Source organism: Paramormyrops kingsleyae, chromosome 21 (genome assembly GCF_048594095.1).
Source record: "Paramormyrops kingsleyae isolate MSU_618 chromosome 21, PKINGS_0.4, whole genome shotgun sequence".
Classification (NCBI taxonomy): domain Eukaryota; kingdom Metazoa; phylum Chordata; class Actinopteri; order Osteoglossiformes; family Mormyridae; genus Paramormyrops; species Paramormyrops kingsleyae.
The window spans coordinates 2,893,651-2,915,611 of NC_132817.1; the positions used below are offsets into that span (position 1 = coordinate 2,893,651).

Here is a 21,961-nt window from a genome sequence, read left to right on the forward strand (position 1 = left end):
ACGTGAAACCGGCAGTTTAAAAATGCCCATGAGTATCCGTTACGCAGCTTCTTCTTAATCTTGTGGTGGCGAGTGGCGACGCTGGTGAAGGATTTTCGGCAAGCTTTTGAACAAGTCATCTCGTATTGGGGGAAAAAAAAAAGTGTGATTTGGAATTCCTTCTTGGGAGTCGTTACCCCTGCCGCAAATAACCTTTTTTTGTGTGGGAAAGCTCTTGCAGGGTGTTCTGTTGAATATTTCATCCACGTAAGGTATGTCATGTCTTTGTTAGTGTACTTATCTATTACTATCAATTCTCCACTTTTATTATTATTTTTTTTATAGACTTTCTTACCATGGCGGCGGTTCTGTTCTTTCCGGTTCGTTTTTAGGGTTGCCAACTCGTACATCTGGCGTGACACACGCTTCGCTTTCAGACTCGCCGTCAAAGAAATCTTACACTCTTTTGTGTGTTACAATATAATATGCCTGCCCTCTTCCGTGAGCGCAAGCTGACCGCGAAGGGCAGCCTTCTTTAGCAGCGCCAAGGGTACCGGGGTTGTGTTTATATTGTAAACTTAACTTGCCTACATCAAAAGCAGCGGGGTAGTTTGCAGCGTGATGATAAAACCGTTACATTCATGTAAATGCGTGTGCAGACTTGTCTGGAATTGTCACGCCAGCTGCCCGGAGCTGGCAGCCTCGTTTTCTTTAATGGCTATGCCCTCGTCACGGTGCACCGTGTGACCCTGTCCCCCTCAGCCCTCTGCCCCGGCCGGCTAAATGGCTCAGTTCGTGTTTGAGAACGACATGCACAGCCTATTGAAACTGGACATGCCGATCACGAACGCGCCCATGGCCCGCTGGCAGCGGAAGTCTGCATCGGCGAACACCAGCGCCCTGTCACCGAGCAAGTCTATGAACAGGTCCCTGGGCAAATCAAAGACTCCCAATAAGACGCCAGGTAATGCTATCGCTATGAAATGATGGATGCTAGCATACCGGGTGTCTGCCCACTGGTCTTCGTTGGGATCGTATGGAAGATTGCCTCAAGTGCTTTCAGGGGTGTGGGAGTCTTAAGGGTTGTGTGTCTTACATAGCTGGAATTTTCTCTAATCCTCCTGCAGGCAAGAACGGCAAACTGCAGTGCACACCCTCTAAAGTGGGTGGTGACCGCTATATTCCCAGCAGATCCAACAAGCAGATGGATGTCGCCAGTTTCTTGCTCTCGAAGGACAACGAGCCTGTAGATCCCAACGCGTCCACAGTGAGTGTGTTGGGCTTTGATTTGCGGTGTGTTTGTGTGACTCATTGCCAGAGCAGTATCTTCCCTTGCAGGAGATGCAGAAGGCTTGGTCTGTGAACCTCAATGGTTATGATGTTGAGGAGGCCAAAATCCTGCATTTGGGAGGAAAGCCCTTAAATGCCCCAGAAGGTAGTGTTAAACCTGGACTTTCATTTCTTTTAATGGAAATCCAAAACTAATGTCACTTCTCCCCCTCCCATACAACTAACCCTGCATCTAGGTTATCAGAACAACCTGAGAGTCCTCTACAGCCAGGTTACCACCCCAGTGTCCATGAAAAAGAGCAGATACATTTCAACTGTACCTGACCGAATCCTTGACGCTCCTGATCTGAGGAATGACTTCTGTGAGTTCTGGTCCATGCTGTAGCTTAAGTGGCTGTCACGCATTAGCCGATTCATCAAGTATTCAGTGCAGATGAAGACATGGTGATCTTGTGTTAATTCAGACCTGAACTTGCTGGACTGGAGCAGCCAGAACCTCCTGGCTGTGGCCCTGCACAACAGTGTGTACCTGTGGGATGCCAGTCAAGGGGACATCACTCTGCTTATGAAGATGGAGCAGGAGCAGGATTACATTTGCTCAGTCAGCTGGGTCAAAGAAGGAAATTACTTGGCTATAGGCACAAGTGATGGCAAGGTTCAGGTGGGTGTGGTGTTAAGTGGCTGCCCATATTTCCTGGAGGATAAGCACTGATGAGCTCTGGTCCACAGCTCTGGGATGTGGAGAAGCAGAAGCGTCTGCGCAGTATGGCCAGCCACACGGCACGTGTGTGTTCCCTCAGCTGGAATAACCACATCCTGTCCAGGTACCTGGGTTTGAGCAGTGCCCACTGATTGGCTGTGCAAATGAGTGCAGTATCATGCTGCCTCAGAGGGGATGAATTTGATAATGAGAATTTGTTTTCTAGTTGGTTAAAATTGAACTTGATTCTCTACAAATGGATTGAAACCAGAACAGTTAGCTATACAATCTTTGTACATGTAGTCCTAGCTTGATTTGATGTGCAATTTTTATCTTGTTAGTGGCTCCCGGTCTGGCCACATCCACCACCATGATGTCAGGGTGCCTGACCACCACATCTTCACACTGACTGGGCATTCCCAGGAGGTCTGTGGTCTGAAGTGGTCACCAGATGGCAAGTACCTGGCGAGTGGTGGGAACGACAACTTGGTGTATGTGTGGCCAGGATTGACGGAAGGTGGGAATCAAGGAGCCATCAACTGCTTCACCAGCCACCAGGGTGCTGTTAAGGTAAACTTCCCCCCCGAAGATGTTCTGGAGCCTTTTGGAGTTCATTTTGCATAAACTTTCATCCATTTTAGGCCTTAGCCTGGTGTCCATGGCAACCCAACATCCTTGCTTCTGGAGGGGGCACTAGTGACCGGCATATCCGCATTTGGAACACTCACACTGGGACTTGCACTAATTCCTTGGACACACAGTCTCAGGTAATACATTGGCAGTTATGAGATACAGGTGACTTGGTGCAAGTACATTTGTAGGAGACTTGTCTTGTGCTCCCCTAGATTTCATCTCTGGTGTTTGCACCAAACTACAAGGAGCTAGTGTCTGGTCATGGCTTTGCCTGTGATGGCCTGGTCATCTGGAAATATCCATCCATGACTAAAGTGGCAGAGTTTCTAGGTATGTTTGCAACCTTTTGGACAGTCAAACATCAGATAAATATGGTGCCAACTTGTACAATATGGGCCAGTACTGTTGCAGCTAAAGCCTGATTTTAACATGTATTCTAGGACATGAAGGAAGAGTTCTGAACCTGACCCTGAGTCCTGACTGCTCCACCGTTGCTTCAGTAGCTGCTGATGAAACTGTTCGCTTGTGGAAGTGCTTTGAACTTGACCCCTTAACAAAGAAGGCAAAAGAGAAGATGGCAAAGTCGACCAATAGCATCATTCACCAGGGGATTAGATAACTAAATGGCTGTTCTCTGCATAGTATGACTGACTGGCTGTTCTTTGTATATTGTAACTTTCAGAAATTTTTAATTTTGAGTAAATAAAGATTTGACTTCCAGTGCCATTTGATTAACCCCTTAACATTAAGAGCTAGTACTGATGTCAGCTCACTTTTTAGTGTAGGTTTATTGCCTTTTCCCAGCCGACTGTAAAATCTCAAGTAACTGACTAAAATGAAAGTTGGTGTGATTTACTTGAACTGGGTTAATGGTATGGAGCGGTGTACAGCTCAGTGAGTTGATTTCTTCTTGTGGCCCCAGAGAATATTTCCGTTTCACTATAGTCCTTGCTCCAGTAGACCCCACTCTAATTCTCACTTGCTTTGGATGAATGTTAAATTTTGAGGTGGCCCTGTTCTGCCCATTTTTTTCCACTATGCTAAATTGTTTCAGTATTACCCACTATGTTCCTGTCCAATAGCTACAGTGTTAAGCTCTCTACTGCTCATTCTATTACCTGAAACTATACCATCACCTACCTCTACTCTGCTGGTCCCCTGGTGAGAGTACTCCTTCCTGTCTATCACCCCATGCTCACTCTGGGGGCTTTGGGCAGGGATGCTGAAAGTGATGACAGAACAGGTTTGTATTTAACCCATGTGTGAGCAACAGACAGCTATTTAGCGCTTGGGGAGAGTGGTTTCTGGGTGGTGGTATCTTAGTGTATGTCAGGGTTGGAGACTCAATCACAAGCATGCTTCACTAACTATTAGGGTGAAACCGAAGTGTTTTGAGACAGTGTAATGGTAGTCTGTGAACACAGGCCCTATGCATTCTGCCTTGCAGTCTGCAGGTAGGTGGCCAATAAGTATTACATCCTGAGGTAATCTCACCATGTGGTAGTAAGGGCTGGCATTCCAAGAAATTTCAGGCAAGTGGGAGAAGACTTTAGGAGTGACATTGTGGTGCAGTGATAAGCAGTGTTGTCTCACCTCTGGGACTTGGCTTCATGTTCCATGGCTCCGTGTGTGTGAGTTTGTATCTTCCTGTGTCATTGTGAGGTTTCCTCTGGGTAAAAACATAATTTGACCAAATGGAACTAAAATTTGATACTTTAAAGTTCTTTATGCCACCTACCCAACTCTCTGGTGGTGAAAGCAAGCTGACTGTAAAGTGCAGCCCCCAAGGAGCTGGTGGTTAGGGGGCTGGCAGCTGTACCCAGGTGAGGCATGAACTAGCAACCTGCTGATTACAGGCACAGAGACAGCCATGCACCACCCCCCCCCAAATCTCAAACTTAAATTTATGTCACAAGAATATCAGAACTATCATAAAAGCTACCTGACTTTGTAAATGATATTTCACAACTGATTTTCAGGGTCTGTATGTGTGTGGCATACATGTGTGGTGGTGTAGTGGTAAGTGCTGTTGCCTTACACCTCTGGGACCAAGGCTCAAGTCCCTGCCAGGGTGGTGTGTGTTGGTGTTTCCATGTTCTCCCTGTCTCATGGGGTTTCCTCTGGGCAAAAGAAGTATAGAGTTTTAGTAAATGAAACTAAAAAGAATAATTGACACCTTACTGACAACCAGGGGGAAACTGCCTTTTAAAACACTTGTCCCCCAACTTGGGCTCAGCTGGTTGGCTGTGGATGGCAGCCACCCCTAGCAGCACCCAGGAAGTTGGGGATTAGGGGCTGGCAGATGTACCCAGGTGAGGCTTGAACCAGCAACCTGCTGATTACAGGCACAGAGACTTAGCCACGCACCCCCCCAATGGCAAGCTTAAATTTATGTCACAAGAATATCAGAACTATCATAAAAGCTACCTGACTTTTTAAATGATATTTCATGGCTGATTTTCAGGGGGGGTCTGGATGGGTGTGGCTTGGTGGTGTAGTGGTTAGTGCTGTTGCTTAACACCTCTGGGACCAGGGTTCACATGTCTGCCATGGTGTTGTGTGTGAACAGTCTCTATTCTGGCGAGCAGACAAACCTAAAACTAGCTGCATCGATGCATTTTCCAGGGAGCTACACCACCTTTGCACATAGAGTAACATTAGCCGTCGTCGTGACTAAGCCCAGGAGGGCCCTGTCGCTTCTCTTTCATAAATCATTAGGGTCACGGCCTGTTTACACAAAGCGCCCAACAATGTCACACTGTGGGCGGTTAGTCAATTTATAGTCATATTCATGACGAGGCTTAAGTTAGAGTAATTTACTTCATTTAAATTCACCTACAGTGAAGCACATGCCTTGTTTTATTTTAAAATTGGGTTTATTTCAAATTATTGCATTTAACTTATACAGTAGCAAAATGTCTCGACAGCACTTTCCCACTGGCTTTGATAAACTTTATTTACAATTATGTTCAAGTTTCAGTAGGAACTGTACAACTCATCTCCTCCCACAGCCATCATACTCGCCGAAAAGCAGGGGCAAAGGTCAAAGGTGGCAGGAGTGTCAAAATGGGAGCTAGAGGCCACTGTGAGCCCCAGGTGTAGGGACAGAAACCGATAATTGCTACAGAGGACTTCGGAGGTGGTCTCTTCATATGTCACGCTCCAACAGCGCCCCCATTGAACAGACAGGGGGAACCAATTTCTGAATCCAATCAGCTTTTTTTTTTTTTCCCCTCCTTTTTTTAAAGAAATTTCAGAACAAACATTTTTGAATCCGTATTGGTCAAGGTTCCTTTAAGACACTAGACTTCCTTCACTTTGCCGTTTTGGGTCGACCCATTTCCATGAGCCAGGGTGCCGTTCTCTAGGTGCTTGCTGTTGGCCGCCACAGGGCATTCGGCCTTGACGCCATTCTGGTGCGACACCGGCTTGGGCAGCCGCTTGCCCCTGACGTAGGCCTGGATCCAGAAGTTGGAGAAGAGCACGAAGAAGAAGGTACCATAGATCCAGATGAGGTGGATGAAGAGAGGGACTTGGTAGTCACACTTCTTCATGAAGTAGTACTGGGAGACGTGAACGGACACCAGTACAAATTGGATCTGAGGTGGAGAGAGAGGTATAAGTATCTCAAACATCAGAAGCAAAGCCAGCATGGAGAAGCCCTCAGGTCCGGGCCAAAGGCTGGCATCCTACAGCCAATGGAGCCTGAAATGTAGCATTCATTCTGTAAAATCTGTCAGTGTCAAGTGCAAGTTTATGGCTACATACCAGTTGAATTGCAGTCATGTACTTCTTCCACCAGAGGAATTTCTGGAAACGGGGACCGGCGGCAGAAAGACCATAGTAAAAGTACATGATGACATGGACCGCTGCGTTTACCATGGCGTGAAAGGAGCCCATTCCCCCTGCAGTAAGTATCAAAAACATGCAAATAGTATAGTTCTCACATTCATATGAGCAGCCCTGACTGTCACTGGCCTTCTGGGTGGACAGCAGGAAAAGGAAGGTGACCAGGGACCTACAGGCCCCCCAGGTCTGGGAGACAGAGGCCTGGACTTCAGCCAGCAGAACACTGTCAATCATTCCTGGAAGTGAATTTGGAATTTTTCTACCCATTATGAACTGCAGGATGAATAAAGACCAGGCCTCATGGGGGGGAGGGGGTGACCGAGCTGCAGACAAGGGGATGGTGTTAGTATCCCGTTGGTCAGCAGAGTCATTACAGGTGAGGGGGTGTGGGATTTAGGAAGTCCAAAGCTGCTCTGACTTTTCAACTCACTAAACAGGTTTAGCTGCATAACAACACCAACCCAAACAACACCGTTTCCAACGATACGGCATGGTGAGGTAGATTCCAACGCTGTTAACTTCCAATGCTGTGATGCCACAAGTTACTCAGTTGGAAAAGAGTTAAAATTTGGAACAGCAGTCGGCATCTACCCTTTGCTAATATAGTCTTTGCTTACCTGAGAAAGAGCCGCTTCATTACAACCCTGATTCTTAACATAATCAGAGTAATTAAAGGAACAGTCATGCAAACCGTGGTCATGCATGGGATACAGAAGCAAAAGCTGTACAGCTGTTTCAGACATGCGGTCTGCGTAACGAGACCAATGCTTTTAGCATGCGATTGACATTTCCATCCATCCATCCATTTTCTGCAACTGCTTATCCTATTCAGGGTTGTGGGGGGTCCAGAGCCTATGGGCACAAGGCAGGGAACAACCCAGGATGGGGCACCAACCCATCACAGGGCACAAGGCAGGGAACAACCCAGGATGGGGCACCAACCCATCACAGGGCACAAGGCAGGGAACAACCCAGGATGGGGCACCAACCCATCACAGGGCACAAGGCAGGGAACAACCCAGGATGGGGCACCAACCCATCACAGGGCACAAGGCAGGGAACAACCCATCACAGGGCACACTCACGCACCATTCACACACACAGGCACACCTATGGGCAATTTCGTGACTCCAACTTCTCTCAGCATGTTTTTGAACTACGGGAGGAAATGGAGTACAGGGCAGAAATGCCACGGGGAGAACATGCACACGGAAGCCGGGCCCTGGGGGTGCGAGGTGGCTGCTTACCACTGCACCGCCCTGATTAACATTTATACAGTTATTTTCCTGGAGAATTCTGGGTTTTTTGGCAGTGCCTCTCTGGAGATCCAGCACTCTTTGGGCTCCAAGCCCATTCCCCAAGCACTCAGCTAACCAGAACTTCCCAACCATCCCGGTTAACAGCACTGAAACTTACCAGGTGCCAAGGTGACCCCCCACCACCAGGTCCAGGGCATAAAGGAATGATGGAAGATGTGCAGGAATGTGATCTGGCTGTGCTTCTTACGCAGTACAAAGAACACCTGAGAAAATGCAACCCAAATGGTCACCACAGGGGGGCAGCACACAGCAAGAACCATACACTAGATGTCAACATATAGCCTTTGAAGGACCTAAAAATTATGTTCTAAGATTAATACATACCGTGTCCATAAGTTCAATGAATTTTGAAAAATAAAATAACCAGGCCACTCGAACCATCTGCATGGGGAGGAAGCAAAACGTCCATTTTACAGTCCGACCCAAACGCTGCAGAAGGTGAATCAAAGTCAAAACGACAAACATGCCACTTACTCTGAGAGCTTCAGGACTGTCTGAGTAATCACAAATGTCACATCTCCAGGTGTAGGTGGTTGCCCATCCAGACATCATGAACTAGGAAGGGAGACATTAATGATGCGTATCTGCACTGCTGACTCACTCAATCCAAATGGCTGTGATGTACAAGATGTCGTCATGCTCAGACGTTTAATCACAGTGATGGAAATGCTTGTCTATTTTCACATGTAATCCACTGTCGACAGGCTGTGAAATCTGAAACTCAAATTTCGTCATGTCCTTCACACAAAAAAAAAAAAACTGGACCAGAGTTACACGGGCACTACCCCGGCCAGTAGGAGGCAGTGTTCATGCAGCAGTGTTTGTTAGGGTCTCACCTCATACACAATAAATGCGTTGAGAACCACCATGGAAAAGTTATAGATTATCATGGCCGACGTGAGCTGGAATGGCTTGCGGTTGGCCATCAGGCGAGGCCCAGCATACAGCACAAAGAACAGGTACCCCAAGAGGATGAGGGTCATCTGTACAGGACTCTGCATCAGGGGGTAGTCCTTCACCCGGCCATCTGGGAGCGGGCGAATCAAATAAAATCAGCGGTTCCTCCACAATCCACCACAGAGAAGTAGCAGCCAGTGACTAGAACAGAAGTCATACCAGTTCTCCGTAGAAGGTACTCGTAGAACTTCATAATGTTGGATCCCACTTCAAGTAGCATTTTGAAGGCAGTCTAGGACACACAGGACAGTCTGAAACCCTGAAACAAGGAGTGATGACAGGTCCTCACCAGAGGATGTAGTCAGAGAGCATTCAAGTCGCTTTACAAGGCAGGAGGCTTCCAGCAAGTCCACAAGCGAAGAGTGTCAAAACAGGCTAAACAGGCGCCAGTTACAGTTACAGGTATCAGGTTCTGTACACAAAGCCAGTGCAGACCAAGCCCTTTCCTGGGTTTGCCAAAGAGCGAGCCCCTTGGACACTTCCTACAAATGGCAGAGGAATGGATCAAAGTTCTGTGCAGCACCAAAAACCGAAATGACCAAAGCCACAGGAAAGAGGACATCGCAGAAGCACAAGCAAACCTTGTCCTGCGAGAAGAGAAAGGATCACACTGGCAGAATGAGGATGAATATCTTAGCGACAGACCATCCAGTGAGTACAGTGGGCTAGGCGCGTCAGTCATCATGCAACTCTAATTAAGCTAATCTTACAACCATTATTTGATGATCACTCAAGACTGAATAGCAGAAGTCATAACCCAACCAGTTTAAATTTCAGATTGATACCTTATCAGAAGAGCGAGTTGGCTCCCAGAAGGCAGTTAGACATTTGTGTTAAAATGGTACATCAGCACAGCTGCTACCACAGCAAAACAAATACTATCCCCATGTAATGGGATCAGCCTAACCTACCCCAGAGGGAAGCAGGTATGCAGGCGTGTCTGATTCACCGTGATGGTTATAAAATGCAGCCAATCTCGGGGGCTGGGGCTCGTAGTGGGCAGAGCCTGGATTACGGGAAGCCCACTTAAGCGTCCCAAACTGCAGTCCCAGAGGCCTACTGGTAACAAGCTGGAATATTCCATGTAATCAACGAGTCCAGCCCAAAATGGCAGAGAGCGCTAAAAGACGTACCGCTGTGACTGAACAGGCCTGGCTGGTCTCCTCTCACCTACACCATAGTAACCTGGCAACTCCACAAGTCGACAGACGGGTTCACTGGCAAACATCACAAACTGCTGGAAAAAATGTCTCAACCGAGTCTCCGATTGTGGAAAAGCTGGCCCTGTTTACAAAGTAAAGTCACTTCCTAATTCTTTGCTAGGGCCAGATTTAAACACATAGAGAGTAAGGCGACACGGGGGTGGCCACAGGTCAGAGAGTCCCGGCAAAAACACAGTGGAGGAGCCGCCCAAGGTAAACGGGAGTAACGGCACACTAGGGAGGGCCGTCGCGGGGTGGGGAGACTCCATGTCAGAGGTAGGGCCCCCTGCTGGGCATCTAAAGTAGTGTGTTCTGCCTGCAGAAGCCATGTGTCACTGAGTGTGCAACAGAAGAGGATTGGGTGGGCACAGCAGACACCGACCCTGACGAGGCACCACACCCAAACCGAGCTCCAACACGTCCCACACTCATCCCAGCACCAGACACCATCTACCCCCTCCCCCATCTGAGAAATGAGCACGATACGTACTGCAACACGTGGAAAGCTGGTGCTGCCTGGCATGTTTCAAGCCCCCCCCCCAAAATATGTGGGCAGGTCCACAAGGCCTGCAATATATCAGCAGTTAATCCATGCAGATGGACTGGAGGAACAGGCCCCCGGACACTGGGCAGCTTTGTCTCGGGGGAATAGCAGGCCGCCTTGTACACCCTGATGCCCAGCGTAACAGGTCGGGGGGGGAGAATCGGGGAGGGGGTCATGGCCTTGCCCCTGCCCCAATCGATGGACCTGTAGGAGCGTCTCCAGGGATGGCATCTACAGAGAGGACATGGGACACACTGGAGCAGGTGATGCAGTTGCAAGGAGACAGGGCAGCATGTGAAGTTGAGGATCACAGCGCCACCTACAGGCCTGGAAGCAGAAGTCCCAAAGAGCCCTATCCCAGGAAACAGGTAGACTTGTTAACATTAAAAGGCACAACTGACCATTAATTTGGATGAGGTGATGCATTGTGGGGTTAAAGTACAGCTTACAGTGAAAAGCTGCACTAACTATGAACTGGGCAGGGAAAAAGCAGCGCGATTGTGCTGCCACGGTCGTAACGATACACAGCCGGCTTCGCCAGGAACACGCCGTCAGTCTGCAGGAATCCAAGGAGTGGCTGCAGATCAGCTGACCCTCACACGGCTCTCATTAGAGGCCTGAAAGTTCAGCACGGCCCACTGGGAGGACACGCTCTGCTCCCGCCCAAGTCACAGCCCAGATCCCCAGCGGCAGCCCACAGAGAGGCGCTAACCAGTATGGCGTAGGGTCACCGATATAAAAGCCACAGCACAGAGCAGACAGCTGTGCCACATGGGAAATGTGCAGCCCTGTAAATTCAGAAACCTTCCTGAAGTAGTGCACGGGATGTTTCCCTAGTAACACGCAAGAGTGACTCACTGATCCATCACGAGCCCACTGAGGCACCACCCTGAACAGCTCGTCGCCCAAGACGAGCCGAGCGGCCGCACTGAACGCCGGCTTTCAGTGACACAGCCAGTGAACCCAACCGACAAGTTTACGCTCTCCACAGCGGCGGAAAGAGGCTGTCAATGAATCACTAGTGACACACACACAATCAGAGTAACATATTCCAGAAACGGCTACCTAACTTAGAAACCAGCAGGAAGCTCGAAGCAGAAACTGCTTCAAGACACCCGAACCACAAAACCAGCTGCCAGTTCCAAGCTACTGGACAAACTGAAAGGAACGGGCTCCCTAAGGTCTAGGCGGTGATGCCAGTGAAGGCAGCTCTCCAGCCAGTCACACTCACCTCGGTATTCCCTTCTGCTTTAGAGCCCCAGTGCTGTGAGAGGCTGCTCTCCTGTCCTGCTGTCCACAGAGAGAGAAAGAGAGTGTGACTCTGACTGGTACTGTCGCCCTCTGAGCCTCCACCCTGCCTAACACAAAGTGGATGAATAACTAGTTCACACAGAGAGAGAAGAGAGAGAGGAGAGAGAGAGAGAAAGAAACGGAAGGGAGGAGTGCAAGAGAATGTGTGTGAGTGACAGAGAGGGCGCAGCAAAGAAAAAGCCCATCGCAACCCCCCCCCCCCCCCCCCCCAATTTAAACATGCATGAAGAGTGGAAAGACTGGCCCCCGCCCACTCCATCGCCAGGTCTAGAGCTCAAGCCCCACCCCATATCTGATACCCCACCCCCGCTTAGCAGAGATTGGCTTGTGCTTATATAGGTAGAGAGTGTTTTGCCCACTTGGCTTTCAGAGACAGGAGGGTAACAACTCAGCAGCAAGAAATCAGCAGCAAATGTTATCATAAAGAGCTCCATTGTTTGGAAACAGCCAGATTTGTTGAGGAGGGGCGAACGGCAACGAGACAAATGCCGCTTTCACAGAAGCCTGGAAAACGTTACACTGCACTCCCGCTAACAAGCATATATAAATTACCCATCGTTCGGAGGACTGGTGTTTACTATAGTTCTGGGTGATAGTCAGACACCCAACAATTAACTGAACACAAACATTAACGCTCAGCACAGATGTCCAGATACGCCCGTCTGCTTTTGTTTAAATCGGCACCAAACGGAAGCCGGCCATTGTGCAGTGTGAGGTGTTCCGCAGAGCGAGCAGGGGCACGAGAGAGAGAGACGTCGCAGCAGAAGATGGGTTTCACTAGAAGCCGGCAGGACTGGTTTGACCTGACCCTCTCGCATAACCAGAGGGTGAACTGCGGAGGCCCAGACAGACAGTCCTGCCTGCGGAGCAGGGAGCCCCGAGCAGGAACAGCAGCAATTCAGGGGCCTGAGAGAAGCCCCCCAAACCAGTGCAGGGGCCCAATCAAAGCACTGCTTTGGGACCGTTCACACTGCTGCAGTAATGCCCCCCTCAAGCAAAATCAGGTACCAAAGACATTTCAGTTTTAACAGCAGTGACGTTCCACCTGACAGAACACCTACACACTGTTTCTCAAATTAGAAACATGCAGTTTATTTCAATGTGAAGAAATATTCCGACGTCGCCAAGAGCAGCGCACGAGTTCCTCTCAGCCCGGGCCGTTAAAACTTGCTGGCACGTCAAATAAGTTAGATTCACATTTGTGCACTCAGGCTTCCCCCACACGACGGCGCGGTAAATCAGCCATAAAAACCTTTAGCAAGTCACTGAACGGCATCTCAGGCAGATTTAGGCCACAAAGCCGGCGTCTCAGTTAAGAGCAGCGCGCTAGAGCCCCGCATTAACGTCTGCGTGAACAATGCGGCAGCACTTAGGGGCGCGAGCTGGTCCAGACGGAGACAAGCAGCTCTGATACACCTAGAAACATTAAGCAGGAACGGACACTTTCTGACAGCGCTTCATTCCGATGGGTGTAATCACTCACAGCGACCTGCAGGACACAAAACCAGCCCTAACATAAACATTCATACATACTCCTCGATCCAGAGGAAGGAGAACAGGACAGACCAACAGTACCAGCTACCGCCACTTGGCACGTTAACCTGTCGAGTCCGCCCCCCCGCACACGCTGGAATTTCCATCTGGCAGAAACACAGGCAGCATATCATGGGCCACCTACAATGTTGGGGGGGGGGGGGGGGTGGCTTTCTCTCGGGGGGCAAGCAAACTGCATTGTTAACACTTTATGGTGGGTCACCTGACAGGCGATACATCCCCAGAAGCCCAAGGGGCTCCCCAGGTACCCCGAGTGGCAGGAATGCAGCCAGGCTGGGGGGGGGGGGGGGGGGTTTGCAGCTGAAAACAGAGGGAAGGGTTTCCCAAATGAAACTGCCCAGACTGGGCTGGCCACTCTGCTGAATACCACGACTGCAGGTTCCGGCCACACCCTGGGCTTCCCGAGACCCCCCGCTTTCAGATGGGAATCTACACCCCCACCACAGACACACCTAAGCATATGGGAGTGACACCCTGGGAGGTGCCTCTCCCCACCAGTGGGCCCCGCCCCACCCCGCCCCACCAGGTCCTCCTGGATTGTCTCCTGCCTTTTTTGCTCCAGACATAATCATGCAGAACAGAGACGGTCACCATTTACTAAAAGAGGTCTCCGGTTACCATGGCCTTTGTGCTCTGGGATGATTATAGTCGCCCCCATGCAAATTTTGACCTAAAAAAAAAAAAAGAAAACACCTCGTAAGTCTATCCCAAGCGGCTCCACACAGCATTCCTGGATAACTGGAAGGCAGGGTGGAGGCCGTCTGACTCACCTGCCTACTGCAGAGAAAACGCACTTCCTTACGCACAACACTGGTCAAAGGGCACAAAAGCAGGGCTCTAGCAACCTGCAGCCTATAGGGGGCACTCACCAACCTAATCCTTAAGCCACCAGATGCAGGTCCTTAGCTAGAATATGGGTGCAGATGCTGAGATCCAAGTTGCACTCAACAACACTGTGACCCCTCCCACCCCAAAAAAAAAATACCCTGTTCAGATCAGCAGTACAGTCACTAGACAACTTTCAAAACCATACCATCCATCACAGACCAGTGTTCCCAATCAGTCCAGCATGGTTAGTAGGCTAGGAATGGGAAAGCCCGGGTTGGATTTCAGCGAGTAAACGGTCTGCAGCGACACTGTCACAGACACTGAACCGCATCAACACACAGATGTGACAGATCAGACATCTTATCGCAGGTGTCATCAGCCGACTGCCCGCACAACACACAAGCCCCCCCCAAAAAAAGGGTTTCGTACGTATCAAAACCGCAAGTCTCACTCTACCACAGGGTTATATATACTGTGACCCGCTGCGACTTCAAAGAAATTGCATTCTCCCTTTCTAACATTTTCACACATTTGCATTAGATGTCAACATACCTCACATTTCAAAGTTCTGCTTTCAAGCACAGAGCCTTGGGCAACCTAGAGCCTCTATCCGGCCGTGACACCAAGGGGGGGGAGGGAAAGACACACACAGACACATGCACTCATACTCTCTGACCTGCTTGTCCTTCAGCAAGTTAACTGAAACTTCAACCATGATGTCAGCCATCGCGGATGGGGCAGGCAACCCATCCTGCACCGGGGCAGCCCGTGCCGACTCCCCCCTGGGCTGGAAGCTCGCTGGCACAAAGACACTATATTTGAGTCCAGCTGAGCCATAGCTTCCAGCATTAGTCTTTCACAGAGAGCAACCTGTTCCTTCACGGGTTTAAATGTGCTGGCCGTTGTGGTTTCTGACTAAATTAAATAAGTAAATTCGTCTCCATTCCTGTTTAATGGGAAATCTGGGGGAACTGGGAGCTGAAGGGTGGACCTCGTGACCACAGAAATCCAACCGATCTAATTTCCCCATTTCCAGCTAAATGAAAGCATGCAAGATCCCACATAGAGGCTGGGAAATACCCACACTCGCCATGGACCGGACAGCCAACCTCCACATGACAGTAGTAAAGGCTGTTCAGGTCCAAACCAGGCATCGCCGGGACACATTTTAACTGCCTGATCATCACATTCAGGGAATTCTCAGCTTCGTCCCCCACGACCTGCCAATTAAATAACCTTACACTCATTTAGCATAAAAGCATTAACGAACACAGCCACTGTGTTCAGCTGTACAGTATTGCTGTACCCAACACAGCAGCGTGTTTGGGCCATAAGCTGCCAGACGGACGGGTCAGCGCTGCCCTGCAGAGCGCCACGAGCCCCCACGAGCCCCCCACGCACTGAGGGCCCTTTCACAGAATGCCGCTGGAGCTGTCCGGGGAAACAAAGTGTTCATTTATCTCCCCACCCTTTTAATTAAAGGGGCATTTGGAATAACCATGCATCTCGCTGTGTGGACGAAGCCTGCCCCCCCCCCAAAACGGGGCACCAGAAGACAAAGGATTCTTGGTGTCTGTGACCTTGCTGACAGGCGTCAAAATGCAGTGGGAAGCATCAGAATACAGATGCCTTAGTTTTAGCTTAATGCAAAAAACGCTGAAGTGGGACAGCTTCTCTGCAAACACACGGGCCTCGGATCAAACCCAGCAGCAGTGGGCTTTCCCCGAGTCAGCTACCATTCGGTACCAGACGCTCAGCACTCAAACAAACTACCCTATTTATAGATCTGGGTGGCTGTCACATACTCCGCCGAACGGTACAGGATTGACACCACGGCAGCATTTATATTCCAGTGTCACGCCACACTTTCACTAGGGGGCAGCAGCCTTACGCAACATACCACACATCTTGCTAAATGCACCACAGTGGCAAGTGTCACCATACAAGGGTGGCAGGTTAACACAAAATGAGGCCCTTCCCACCAAGCTATCACAGAGCACGAACCAGGCAGCCTATTATACATACATGCAACAGCAGAGCTAAATCAACCCGTTCCATGAGTTCAGAATCTAGTGTCAATTTAAAACAATTGGCTTAACACTGCACTAGCGGACAATTCAGAAATGCTTAACAGGAACCTAAACAAACTAACAGGAGGGAATGCATTTTATGGCAACCACATCTGACGTGCAAGTGCGCCACCTTATGGTTGGGAGGTTTAACTCTTACAGCTCAAACACAGGTGTTTGAAACAGGAACTCCACTATGGTCCGATGGATCCACAGCCAGGGCCTTGGATTCACGGCTTCACATCCAGACACCGAGAGCACATCAGCAACTAGCCATCAAACCTTCTGTGTGACTTGCCTATCGTTCATGCAGACAAGACGCCATGTAAGCTGGAATACAAAGTAACCAGGAACAGAAAGTGTAAGTGACCTCCAGGACATTTCTAATCAAAGATGAAAGGCACCAGGAACAATCCGAGTGAAACCGCCCAGAGCACAGCTGCTGTGGCTGGGGAAAGAAAACCAAAGTTACACGAAGAGCAAACAAACCCAAAGAAACCCCCTCCTGTCAGGCAGAGATCAGCAGTCACACAGCCTGTAGACTGCCCATTCACCCCGGGCAAACGCGGCCTCCGCCTACCGTCAGACTGATGCCGGGCTGGAGCTACAGGAAGGAGCGGTTCAGCCTCTGTTTTAAGGAGCTAAACGTAAACCAGTGCAAAACAGCTGTTTAATTTGGCATAACACTTGTCTGGACAGTATTTTTTTTATTTTTTTTTTTTTTGGGGGGGGGGGGGGGAACTGAGCCAAGATGTCCGCAGATTAGAATTACTACTAAAAAGGAACGCAGTGCATTTATACTCTCATGTGTGTCCCCCGTTTGCCATTATATTAACGTTCGATGAACGTTAAAATTTGTCCAATAAGACAAAGCAATGCAATTCAAGGTCACGCGCTTTTAAAGATTCCCGACAATAAATGACGCAAAATGCGCGCAGCTGCACTTAAGCGTGAAATTGCGCGTCTTACGGCGGATTGTAAGGCGCAGAGATGCGACCGCGGCGCAACGCGAATTCAGCTGGAAACTACAGCTTTCCGTTGCTGTGGAAAAGAAAATACAAACAACGCAATTAAATGTTAGACCGTTTTCTTTTTTGCGTATTGACTACCAAATAAAGATACTAAAGTTGAGGGGAGGAATAAAAAAAAAACTTTGGTCATTCCAAAGTGATTGAATTTACATAACAAAGCAGCTTTAAACAAATATCCAAATAGTGAACAAAGTGCGTGACGGGAACCCTAGCAGGAGCGGCCAGCTTCCGCACTCGCCAAGCGCGCCGGGCTGCTTAAGGGACGCAGGTCGCTCCATTTTGGGGTGAACAACTCGCGGCTCGCAACATCGAAGCAGGCGAAGCTCCCGAGCAGCTTCAGAGTTACAATTCATGCTTTAACTGGCGGAAAAAAGCGGAAGCGGGACACCCACCTCAGCGGCACATGCACGGCAGGGAAGACTGAAGAGGAAATAACATGAAGCCCGGTCGCTTTTTCTGATGTGCAGCCTCCTCCCACATCCGAGAAGCCACCATTCCGGGGCTTATGAGCGCGCAGAGCCGGCCCTTCGGCAAAGGCGGGTCCGGCCCACGCCGAGCTGCGCCCGGAGACGCCTTTCCGAGTATTATGGGCTCGATCGTTCCCTAAACGGAGCTGTCAGTACAGTCATTAAAGAGCAACATGTGTGCGATGATAGGAATGAAGGAGGCGTCGGACTACTCACCTTCACATCCTTACGGGCATCTCTCAAGTTTCTGTAGCCTGCAGTTTTATTGCATGATCTGTTGATTTGCCTTCCTCTGGATCTCGGTGTCGGCGCGGCTAACACCATGCGAACACTGTACTATGTTGATGTTAAAACTCATTAGATCATCACGTGGTCTTGTGTTGATACAATTTTTCAATCTGTAAAAAAATTACAATTCATGAATGGTACTTACGTAAACAGATGTCTTAAGTTCCAGACGTGCCTTTGATGGCATTACAGTAACTGACAGCCGACCACACGATCACCATGGCTTTGGATATAGGGCCTAATCCCAGCTTAAGATGTTCTAATTGATTTCTGCATTACTGCCATTATTTAACACATGAGAGTTAGTTTTAACAAATATATTAATCCATTTAATGTAATTATCATGGAAGATGGCCACCCCAAATTAATTAACCCTTACAGGGAGCTGCACCCGGTGGGCAAACAAGCACACATATGATCCACAAACAAGATCAGCTAAAGTCTTTTGTTGGTGCCTCGATCAAAGCTTTGCCTTAAATGATAAGATGTGAGTCCAGATAATCAGGCCTGTCCATGTTAGGGACGATGATGTCTCATGTCCTGAACTAATACTTATACTGTATGGGCTGCATTTAATATGCCCAACAAGCGTTTCTCTCTCTAGCATCCTGCAGGACCTATTATGATACTGTTTGAAGGAGTTACAGGATGATCCAAGAAGAGAATGTAGAGAAGAGTGAGGAGAGAGAGGGATGGATCAAAAGAGGAGAAGAGCAAGTCAAACCCTCATCATTTCCACTGTCGTTCTTAATCCTTTCCCCAATATGTGGCCTCTTTTCTGTTTTTTCTGTGTTTTGCAGCAGCACAAGGCCAAGCTGGTGTCCTGCAAGCTGAGGAGGAGGCTTCCATATGGAAGACCACAACATTAGACATGATGCCTGAAGAGGAGGATGCCATCTTGGATGGATGGTCAGTGTGGGTCGTCTGGCCTCCTGTAAGGCAGAGTTGTCGTGAATCGCCATGCAGAAGCATGATTTGCTCTTGTGAATGTGTAACAGTTCGTTTATCCTTTATGTTCCTAAAAAGCATTTCTATCCTATTCTATAATATCATCTCTTTTAAAACATTCTGTTCTGTTATATTATACATTGCATTGATTATTTTGCCTCATCATTTACATTGTATCATTTTGTGTAATGCATTCAATGTTTGTCAGACTATATAATACACAATAATAATAATAATAATAATAATGATAATAACCATATACATAATGCTAATCATGTCTGAGGACACACAGTGGGCCAATGGGGGGGATTTTAGAGGAGGGACCACCAATCAAGATAAGACTTTTGACCAACTGAAGAAGACCTGGTGGCCCAAGATTTGAGATGTAAATGCTGGCTTGCAGGCACTGTGGTGTGACCTCCGAACCTGGTACATATCCAGGAGAAACCAGGACCATGTAACAGGACAGCAAACTCCCAGATACGCACATTATCTCTGCAGAATCAGGGAGAATACAGGAGAATCCCAGTCCATACACAGTGACGAAATGTGAAAATGTGGGTGCCAGTAGAAGCTTCCGGTGGGTGCCAGTAGAAGCTTCCGGTGGGTGACTGTAGACAAACAACATTTGTACCATGCAGATTTTACAAGGTGCAACTGAGAACAAAACCTTTTCTGAGTCACTGTCACCTGGATTCTTTATCTGTTATTACATTAGAGTCTGCTCTTGCTCTAAGTCACTGCTAATTGCATAGTTCACAGCAGCATTGATGAGTCTGATTAAGCTTTAGAAGAAACGGAAGACATGTAAGGAAATGTATGAGATGCACCGTTTCTCCTGCACAGCAGCAAATGAGCGGAAAGTTAGAGCATGACGGCCAGCAAGTGTCTGCGGGCACACGTGCTGACCGGTCTGCCAGTCCTGTGGGACAGCTTAGACCCCGAAAGCTAAACACTGTGCCATAAAAGCACTTTTCACTGGTGGGGGGGAAGGCCGCTCTTAATAACAACCAGCGGGGATCCCCAGCGGGGCCGCTACAGCACACTGCTGATATATTGTTTAGGAATTAATCCCCAGTTTGATACTGGGCATTTCACTGTTGCAGGAATGAACTTGTTGACGATGTGCCAAAGTGGGCTTCAGCTCCAGGCTCTATCTATAAGCAAAAATGAATTCAGATCCATATATATTTATTTTGGCTTATAGTAATGTCTCCCATTCACAGCAGAGATGAAACATTAAACTCACAATTTTTGTTTGAGTATAAACAGCCTGCTAGAAGAGAGCTGCCATTATGGTCAAACCAGTTGAATTTCTTATTATTTCTGCACAGCAGAAAAAAGTTTGCCAAGGAGAATATTCGTCATAGGCCGAGGTCAAGACCAGCTTTTGAGGTGAATACAATTCATGTGTTTTTTATCCACCACTAGACTTCAGGCCTCCTACGAGTCAGATTAGGATGAGCAGTTAGAAGATAAATGAATGGATGCAGAGCCTCCTGTTGAAACACATACATGTATGAACCTGGCCACAATCATCAATGACATAAATCAAAACAAGAATATGAAAATATATTTTTTTAATGGTTAAGCACTGAAATTCTTCCCCTTATGGGTGGGTATGTGTCTCAGGGCCTGGAGGATACCTGCCGTGGCTGTGGATAGACCATAGACCAAATAATGTGACCCAGTGAGGAATCCAGCGAGGCCTGGACTGCAGGAGAAGCTGGTGTGATAGTGAGGAGAGAAAGAGTAAAGAACAAAGGTCACCGAAGGCGGACTGACGGACTGCTGTATCCCCAGAAAGAGATGCTTCCATCTGCCAGTCAACATATAATAATATAATATAATATAATATAATATAATATAATATAATATAATACTCTGGGTTAATAGGTATGTGTAATTTTTACATTATGCTAACAAATAAAGGAAGTGGTCATTTTCATATACATACCAAGCTTAAAGTTTGCCTGGCTGTAAAATGCTCAGACCACTGGAAACAGATAATTCTTTCCAGTCAGGAAATGGAAAAATAGTTGGGCGAAAAATTGCAATTCCTAAAGTTACCTGTAGGAGGAGCTACCTGTGAAGTTTTCGATAGTATTGAGCCTTTTAGTGAATTGTTTCTCTGTACACTGTAGAGTGTAATTTAATTTAAAAAAATACCAATACATTATCATATAAAAATGGTTGAAGGTCGATGCAAATGAATATATGTTGTTATTCAGTTCTATCTGGTGGCCGTAATGGGAAGCGATTTTCAGCACTGGGGAAAAAATCGGTATTTATTTTAAAAAGGACATTTCACAACAGGGAACGGGGTAATAAAAACATAACATTTCATGTCGGTCTTGTAAAAGTTCTACTATTGTTTTCGCTTAGTGAAGAGCCACCATTTGGATTTACAACATATTCGTAATCGCAGGAATTCCATGAAAACCTGTTTTGGCTGTCGGTGTGTCAGTGGTTGGGTCAGAATGGCCTGTTGATGCTCGCAGTGTATTAGCCCGGCTTAGTCATTACTTTCATTCCTGACTGAGGGAGGGGGTGTCTTTCCGTAATGCAAAGTAGCCTACCTGAAACATAAAATATGCGGCTAAAGAAAATTTTAATATTATGTAGGATATTATAAAATAATGAAACTACAAGCCTCAATAATAAAAATGCAATTGAGTGGTTGCCGTCGATACAGAATTTCAAACTTGTTACAACCACAAAATCCTTCTTAAACATATTAGCTGGAGCTTAATTCTCCGTATTTTTTCCATTATAATCCTCAAACACAACGAGTTTCTGTTACCTATAGTTTTACCCACTAGGGGGCAGCATTGCACAGACCTTCATGTGGTTTAAACTTGAACTGCGCACAAGACGGAGACCAACCAGCGTCGAGTATCTGATCACTTCCAGATCTGGGTTATGATCTGGGTTGTTTTCAACAATTTCGTCCCAGTCCTGTTAAACACCTCACATCAAGATTCCTTGTCAC

At 47.9% G+C, this 21,961-nt stretch overlaps 2 protein-coding genes and 1 long non-coding RNA gene across 12 annotated transcripts; 2 read left to right on the forward strand and 1 right to left on the reverse strand.

Annotated features, from left to right (window-relative positions):
• Positions 1-32: 32 nt before the first annotated feature.
• cdc20 (cell division cycle 20 homolog) lies at positions 33-3,328 on the forward strand. The gene is made up of 11 exons (XM_023815801.2): positions 33-251; positions 742-943; positions 1,107-1,246; positions 1,318-1,414; positions 1,506-1,631; positions 1,734-1,930; positions 1,999-2,093; positions 2,311-2,539; positions 2,611-2,736; positions 2,815-2,932; positions 3,043-3,328. The coding sequence occupies exons 2-11, from the start codon at positions 763-765 to the stop codon at positions 3,219-3,221; spliced, it is 1,488 nt and encodes a 495-aa protein (XP_023671569.1). The 5' UTR covers positions 33-251; positions 742-762; the 3' UTR covers positions 3,222-3,328.
• A 2,128-nt stretch (positions 3,329-5,456) lies between these two features.
• Positions 5,457-17,798, reverse strand: elovl1a (ELOVL fatty acid elongase 1a). Of its 10 annotated transcripts, none has more exons than XM_023815810.2 (9): positions 17,659-17,786; positions 11,705-11,760; positions 8,887-8,959; positions 8,607-8,797; positions 8,245-8,325; positions 8,095-8,151; positions 7,868-7,973; positions 6,371-6,510; positions 5,457-6,201 (listed from the first exon to the last, which is right to left on the reverse strand). In XM_023815810.2, exons 3-9 carry the CDS (start codon positions 8,945-8,947, stop codon positions 5,905-5,907), a joined length of 933 nt encoding a protein of 310 aa, XP_023671578.1. In that variant the 5' UTR covers positions 8,948-8,959; positions 11,705-11,760; positions 17,659-17,786; the 3' UTR covers positions 5,457-5,904. The 10 variants fall into 10 exon arrangements, with proteins under 10 accessions (XP_023671578.1, XP_023671572.1, XP_023671579.1 ...); XM_023815804.2 differs by having other exon boundaries at positions 8,887-8,986; XM_023815811.2 differs by having other exon boundaries at positions 11,705-11,763; positions 17,659-17,761.
• Positions 17,799-17,871: 73 nt separating this feature from the next.
• LOC111846011 (uncharacterized) lies at positions 17,872-21,131 on the forward strand. Its single transcript, XR_002838791.2, has 3 exons — positions 17,872-18,930; positions 20,401-20,486; positions 20,602-21,131. It is a non-coding gene; the product is annotated as an uncharacterized lncRNA (long non-coding RNA).
• The last annotated feature ends 830 nt before the right edge of the window (positions 21,132-21,961 follow it).